The 7,904-nt window shown below is 46.5% G+C and overlaps 1 protein-coding gene across 3 annotated transcripts; it reads right to left on the bottom strand.

The window, feature by feature from the left end:
* Positions 1-549: 549 nt before the first annotated feature.
* Positions 550-7,071, bottom strand: LOC120373562 (zinc finger protein 501-like). Of its 3 annotated transcripts, none has more exons than XM_039492183.1 (3): positions 6,958-7,071; positions 3,349-3,467; positions 550-2,603 (listed from the first exon to the last, which is right to left on the bottom strand). In XM_039492183.1, exons 2-3 carry the CDS (start codon positions 3,368-3,370, stop codon positions 1,408-1,410), a joined length of 1,218 nt encoding a protein of 405 aa, XP_039348117.1. In that variant the 5' UTR covers positions 3,371-3,467; positions 6,958-7,071; the 3' UTR covers positions 550-1,407. The 3 variants fall into 3 exon arrangements, with proteins under 3 accessions (XP_039348117.1, XP_039348119.1, XP_039348118.1); XM_039492185.1 differs by having other exon boundaries at positions 3,349-3,462; positions 6,958-7,039; XM_039492184.1 differs by lacking the exon at positions 6,958-7,071 and adding an exon at positions 3,813-3,934.
* Positions 7,072-7,904: the final 833 nt, after the last annotated feature.

Here is a 7,904-nt window from a genome sequence, read left to right as displayed (position 1 = left end):
GTCAGACTTAGATGATCATAATGTCCCTTCAGGCCTTGATTTATTAATATATGAAAACTACAGTCTAGTGGTTAGAGATAGCCAAGCCCAGTTTTGGCACGCTCATTCTGAGAGGCATTGTGGCAAAGTGGAAATATTTGGGTCTGTCATAACAGAGACCTGATTTTTATTCCCATCTCTGCCTGAAGTGACATTGTGCAAGCTCTCAGTTATCATCACAATGAAACAGATACATAATAGTCGTCTCTCCTCAAAACAGTTGTGAAATATGCAGATATATTAACAGAACAGCTGGGACTAGAACTCATGGTTTCCTAGCTTATAGCACATTCCATATAGGAGAAAGTCAGTCCCATTCATACAGTATTTTATTCATAATGAGGGCAGGCGTGGCAGAACTAAAAGGGGACCTTTAAATCACTGCTGGAGCCCCATGGTAGCTGTAGCTGCAACAGCAGCTGGGTGCCCTGGGGCTCTGGTGGCAATTTAAAGGACCAGGGGCTCCAGCCACTGCTGGGAGCCCAGGGCCCTTTTAAATTGCCCGCCTGGGGAAGCTGCCCCCTGCCAGTATGGTTGGCTGTGTACTGGCTCTTGCCAGTAAACCGTACCATACTGGACCTGCTTACTTTCACCTCTGAAGGCAATACTTCTATACTGTCTGTCATTGACAGTATAGCAGCATTTATTGGGAGGAAATCTGAGCATCTGTGTACAGGAATAGCACCTGCTTCCACCAAAACTATTTGGAAATAGTCTTGGAATACTGGCAAAGTTGAAATTTATAACAGATGACCAAAAATCTGGGAATTCAGTCATTGAAACCAAAGGGATTGAGATCTTCATTTGATAAATCCTACCAAGATCCCAAGATCATAAAGGGGACCGAGTCATCTATCTGCCATCCTGACCAGGAAAACCGAGAAGTGTGCTGCTTGTCTGGAGCTAGGATTCATGATATGACGGAGAGACTGCCGAGACTCATCAAGCCCTCGGATCGCTACCCCTTCCTGCTTCTCCACATGGGGAACCAATGATACTGGGCCCAGTCCTTTCCCCTGGCATAGTCCTTGTTAGTTCCAGCCCTGGTTTTCATGGGAGACTTCTCTCCAATTATACTAACAGCTTCTCTTTTCTCTCCAAATGCTCCATCCTCCCGCTGCCCACAGCCCCTCCTGGTCTCTGGCTCTGGCTCCCAGCATACATTCCTCTCCACACCTCAGGCCCCTACATGACTCATCTCCCTGCACCAACATTTCCTCTTTGTTTAACTTGACCATCCTCAACAAGGCATTTTTCATTCTCTGTGAAAAGAGAAGAGCCTTATGGACTCAAAGCAAGAAACATGTCTGGCTACTATCTATTGGGAGACTCTGGAGGGATATCTGACATGAAGCTTTCAGCCCATTTTTAGGGTTTCCCTCCCATGTGGATTCTCTGATGTCGAATGAGGGCAGAGCTCACAGTGAAGCCTTTCCCACAGTTAGCACATTCATAGGGTCTCTCCCCAGTGTGGATTCTCTGATGCTGAATAAGGTGTGCGCTCTGACGGAAGCTTTCCCCACACTCGGTACACTCATAGGGTTTCTGTCCTGTGTGGATTCTCTGATGTCGAAGAAGGGCTGATCTCCAAAGGAAGCCTTTCCCACAGTCAGCACATTCGTAGGGCTTTTCCCCTGTGTGGACTCTCCGGTGCTGAATCAGGTGTGAGCTCACTGTGAAGCTTTTCCCACACTCGGCACATTCATAAGGCCTTTCCCCTGTGTGGAATCTCTGATGCTGAATGAGGGCAGAGCTCACACTGAAGCTCTTCCCACACTTGGAACACTCATAGGGTCTCTCACCCGTATGGATTCTCTGATGCTGAATAAGGTGTGAGCGCTGCCGGAAGCTTTCCCCACACTCGGCACATTCATAAGGTTTCTCTCCAGTGTGTGTTCTCTGATGTTGAGTAAGAGCTGAGCTCACACTGAAGCTCTTCCCACAGTCACCACATTTGTAGGGTCTCTCACCTGTGTGGACTCTCTGGTGCAGGATAAGCTGTGAGTTCCCAATGAAGCTCTTGCCACACTCACCACATTTATAGGGTTTTTCTCCTGTGTGGATTATCTGATGCCGAATGAGTTTTGAGCTCATACTGAAGCTTTTCCCACACTCGGTACATTCATAGGGTCTGTCCCCCGTGTGCTTTGTCTTATGCTGAATAAGGTGCGAGCGCTGCCGGAAACTTTCCCCACACTCAGCACATCCAAAGGGTTTCTCTCCGGTGTGAATCCTTTGATGCTGTCTGAGGTTTGATCTCAGCCGGAAGCTTTTCCCACAGTCATCACATATTACTGGTTTCTCCATCTTGGGATTTCCCAGCTGGATAATGTCTGGCAGTTTCCTAAAACCTATTTCACATGCAGTTGATTTACCTCGTCTCTTCCCTGGAGGAGTTCTTTGATGCCTTTCTGATCTATGCTGACCCTTACAGGCTTTGCCCTGCTCAGAGCTTTGGGAAATATTCCTTTGGGATGCTCCTGATAATGTGTCATGTGGTTCCACTGACTCATGACTGTCCTGGTGCAGATTCTCCTCCCCATTCTCACTCACAATCCCATCACCTGTTAGAATAAAATGAGAATCTAGAGATGAGTGACTGGAGAGAAAGGAAACCTTGGGAAAGGGAACAGAAAGGGAATATCATATTTCCATATAAACACATGGTACCTACTGTTTTTACAGGTAACCCATAAGATAGTAAAAGAGTGGTTCTGCTCTCAAGCCTACTGAAAAGAACCTTCTGAATATACAGTAGAGCAGAAAAGCACCATTAACAAATGTATAGAAAATGTTATAAATTAAGTTATATTGTTTAAAGAGAGAATTGATTTTTTAAAATTTAGTCAATTAAATGAAATCAAGTTGACCGCAGTTCCCGGGAGACACAATCAAGGATCAGGGTCCCACTGCCCTAGGCACTGTACAAACAACTAATAAGTAGAGTTCCTGTCCCAGAGCGCTCACCGTCTAGCTTGAAATAGGGTTTCAGGACTAGAAGGGTTCCAGGTTTCAAACAGGACTAAAATCATGAACTGAGAGCAGATTCTTCAGCAAAAGAGAGGGAGAGGCCCTATTCTCCTTTCGCATTCCATCTGAACTCTCAGAGGAAAAACAAGTGAGGTCACAGACTTCCACCTGAAGTCAATCAGTATGGCTGGGAAGCTCTCAGAGATATCGGTCTTGAGAACGAGAGTATTGGTTACAATAGTGGGACAAAATGGTGTGAGCTCACAGCATTTCTGGGGGAATTCCAGAGTTTCATTTAACTCACTGACAGTTCTCCAGACAGTTTAGCTTATTCCTCACCTGCACAGGTGCCACTCAGCATCTCCTTTTCCTCGCAGCCCTGGAGATCAGGAACTTACGGCTCTTCCTCTCGGTCTATGAGGGAGATTATGTCCAGGTTTTGAATTGGAAATTCTGCTCTGGGTAGGAAAAATGAGCAAGATCAGGGTTTGTCACATCTTGCTACAAAAAACCCTGCCCCTCTCTTTGCTGGAGCGGACATTTCATCTGTATGGAAAGGAAATACAGTAACTCCTCACTTAACGTTGTAGTTATGTTCCTGAAAAATACGACTTGAAGTGAAACGATGTTAAGTGAATCCAATTTCCCCATAAGAATTAATGTAAATGGGGGGGAGGGGTTAGGTTCCAGGGCAGCTTCCCCTACTCTGCAAGCACCAGGGGCAGGGGGCTCAACCCTCGGCCTGCCCACTCCACCCCTTCCCCCAAGTCCCCACCCTTGACCCGCCTCTTCTTCCCACCTACCTCTTCCCCCTTTACTTCGCATGCTGCATCCTGGCTCCTCCCCTCTCCCAGTTGATTGCTGTGTTCGGGAGGCAGGGGAGGGAGGGGGAGCCTGCGTGCCGAGTCCTCGCTCCTCCTCCCTCCCTCCTGCCTCCAAAACGCTGCAAGCCAGCTGATTGCCGCAGGCAGGAGGCGGGGGAGGAGGGGGAAGGCGCTGATCCGCGGGGTCTGCCGGTGGGCAGGAGGCATAGGGAGGCTGCCAGCTGTGGAGAAAGCAGACAGCCAAACAACGTAAGAGTGGAGCATTGCACAACTTTAAATGAGTATGTTCCCTAATTGATCAGCAATGTAACAACAAAATAACGTTAAGCGGGACGACTTTAAGGGAGGAGTTACTGTAGCTCCTGGGAAAGTCAGATGTGCTGTGAAATGTGTTGTGCCCCCTGTAGGAGATTCAGAGATCTTCACACAGTGGGGGACTATGGCAGAGTATTACTGCGCCACTTGCACATCTCTAACCCAGCCTGTTAGAGACCAGGGCCTGCTAGAGAATAGAACCAGCCCAAGGGTGGAGGAACAGCCATTCTATGTGTGTGACTGACCAGGGACAGGTCAATGTCACAGTTCTTTCCCCCTTGGAAGTCCTGGGCAGAGGGAGATTGGCAGTGGTGCAGTATCTCTGACCCTCTTTCCCAAAGGGAGGAGATAGGAGAATACAGTCTCTGCCCACAAGCTTTGGGAGCTATCAGGAGTGAATACATAACAGGGAGCATGCCGCCGCCAGGCATTTGCTGATGGTGGTGACCTCCTATCTAGGCCATTGGGCTGCTTAAGAGAAGGAACAATGACCTGTTCTGTGCTAGCACTGCCTGCTCTCACTCATTTGTCCAGCATGGCTACCTCCAGGATTCACCCCTACCTCACCAAGGGGAACAGGACAATGAATGAGGACTCAGAGATCCCTTCCTTTCAACATGGAGAAGGAGAGAGGCCAACTTCTGGTCTCCTCATTCTTACTCTACTCCTCCATGGAGACCAGGGAAAACTCTCTCTGCCACTTCCATGTGGATGGGACCTCAGGGCCCCTCTGGGAGAGATTCTGTTAGCCAAAGAAGTAAGTGTGACTGGGGGTCTGAATGGGAAGGTGACTAATGTGTGAGGGGCAGAATGGCAGGATGACTGGTGTGTAAGTGGCTAGGTCTGTATGTGACAGCATGGCTGATGTATTATTTGTATGGGGTAGACTGGGATGGAGGGATCATGACCTAAGAGTGGCAATTTTGGGGGGGTCTGAATGAGAAACTGGACTGAATGATGAAGGCAAAGAAACTGTTGGTGGGGAGGTGAAGAGAGTATTAAAAGATGAAGAATGGGAGTAAAATATTACAAGAGAAGAGGGGAAAGGGGAGGAGAAAGCATGATTCAGGGAAGGCAAGGGGGATTGAGAGAGAAGGAAATAAGCAGGGAGAGGGAGAGAATGCAAAATGAGAGTGGAAAGAAAGAAAGAAAGAAAAAGAAAAGGAGAGACAAATTCAAACACAAATTACTCAGTTATTTTTGGGCTGCTTGAAGATATTGTGTAGAATGTTTCCGCCTTCCGGGAACCAGAGAAGAACCCAGAGCTGAAGTCACCCTGGGAACACTAGAGATCACAAAGCTCCTACTAAATATGGACAAACAAATCCTTCACCACTGATAGCAAAATCCGGTCATTCTCCTGCACAATGTCTTTGCAGAGGGCCCCTTCCCTTTCACCTTAAAGGCCGCGCTCTGCCTAGGTTAAACACATGGCTGCTTCCTCACATCACTGGCATCACTCCCTTTTTTGGTCCTTAAAGAAAGAGACTTTGGGAGGACTAGAATAGATAGAAGAACAGAGAGCGACTACTGAAGTAACCTTCACCACCATGGTTGCCACAGCCCCTTTGGGGGGCTGGGTTTTTTGTCATCCCGAGAGATGTCCTGACCAGACCAGGCCAGCAAGAGGGATCCAAATGATATCACCCTCCCTACCAACTCTAGCTGAATCCAAAATACTACCTGAGATGAAATGGGATGAGTCTTTAACACAATAGCTCTAGCCCACCTCAATTAACTTCTTGTCTTTTCCCCAAAGGATAGTTATTAGCATCTTTGATACTATCTAAGAGACTGTCAAACAAGGGGGGTTTTGCTACTAAAGCTCTCTCCAGCTAGAGAGAAAGGGAAGAAGAAATGTAAAGTTTTAAGTAAAGCTTTCATTTTAACAACATTTCAACACTTGAACTGGTTTTCCTTTTCTGTATCTTTAATAAAAAGTTAAAATGGTGCATTTGCCATTGTACTAAGCAGGCTGAGGTCTCTGTATACCAAACCTCAGACCTTCTTACTGTTTAGATACTGGGTTATCTTAGCACATATATTCCACCTAAATTAATATAACAGGTGATCTGGAGTGACACACAGGAAGCTATTCTACAACCTGTCAGGGTGATAAAGGGTTTTGGTCCATTTTAAAGCTAAAGTCTCAGGCTTTCCTTGGGCGCAGATATTCTAAACTCTAATATTGAAAACCGCTTGGTCCCTTTACTACAGTGCAGGCCCAGCATCTTCCCCGGGACTAAATGAACCAAGACATTTGTGTTACCTCCCTTTAACAGACTGAACAAATTTCTGTAGAGGAGCAGAATAAAACGCTACACTGTGGAGAGTTTCCCTGACAATGTCCCTAAGAACAGTACATTTCCTTTGCAGCATGGTTACTAGGCAGAGATAGGGCACTGCCTTTTTACTCTTGCTCCTCTCAATCTGCTCAGTGATGCTGCAGTAACAGGACTGGGAAGCACTGGGAGCTCGTCACCTCTCATTATTTTTCCTGTCTTTTTCAGTCCCTCTTTCCTTTCTATCTCCTCCCACTCTGCTGGGAGATTTGGTGACTCCCATTTCCGGGTGCATTGGCTCTCCCGTACCTGGATTGGCTCCCGCAAGTACTAACAGGACCAAGAACCTGTGTGTGCCAGTAAAGTCAGCAGACCTGGGACCTACAGTCACACATGGAACAGACATAGGCGTGGAAGGGGCAGTTTTACAGTCACGTTCCCCAAGTTCTCTCGGTTACCTGGAGCCTTCAGCTCCGAAGGAAGCTAGTGAAACTGACCCCACCTTGCTTGGAACAGAAAAATCTTACCATGCAAAAGAGGAAGAGAAGAGAGTGAACAGCAGCCAGCGTGCTCGGGCTCCTGGGAGAAATGAGGCAGCCGCAGCGCAGCACACATCAGTCTCAGCTGCAGCAGCAGCAGCATAACCCTTGTCACGTGACAGTGGTAACGCTAAGGAACCGGGAATTGTCATGTGACAGTAGCAGCAACTCGCAGAACCCCTTTCTCCCAGAGCTGAACAAGGGACGTGTCTAGGTGCAACCACAGGCTCATTTTGTTGGTCTTTTAATGTTAAATAATATGCAAAAGCATAACCGCTCTCTGCTCTGAACAAGACTAAATTAGTGCCAACAAAGAGAATGATTTTATCCTATGGAAATTAGAAACCGCTACGTTTGAGGGTTCATTCAACAAAACAGTGACAAAGGGGTGCAGTGGCCACAGAAGCAATGAGTTCTGTGTCATTCGAGGATCACATGCATATTGATTTGCTTATACACTAAAATAAAAAATGTTGTAAATACGATTGGCCAAAATTCTGATAACAATAAAATACAATATTTGTAGACTATTAGAGGACAAGACTTTATTTTATGGCTTTGGTAAAACAAAGGATTTCCAGGTTCATTTTAATAGAGATACATCAGATCTCTAAATCAAGAATACCTGAGCATTCGCTTTCATGTCAGAAAATGTAACTGAGAAGAAATTAAGATAACTGGGAAGGTCAGAAAGAGAAAGAACTTTCCCATTAATATCTCCAAAAGAAGTAATCCCCAGAAGACAAATGAAAGCTACAGTATGCCATGCATTGGCCGAATGTTGCAATTCAATGCGAATGCCATATTAGACCCACTCTGGGCAGTATATTAATATGACTATAATGGAGCTGCAGTCTTCTCAAAACTGGACAATGTTAAGAGTTACCATATGAGAACCACACCCTAGCTACATCACCATGTGTTCTACTCACGTT

Source organism: Mauremys reevesii, linkage group 10, assembly GCF_016161935.1.
Source record: "Mauremys reevesii isolate NIE-2019 linkage group 10, ASM1616193v1, whole genome shotgun sequence".
Taxonomy (NCBI): domain Eukaryota; kingdom Metazoa; phylum Chordata; order Testudines; family Geoemydidae; genus Mauremys; species Mauremys reevesii.
Note: the sequence above shows the minus strand (reverse complement) of the source record. Positions and strands in the feature narration are given on the sequence as shown.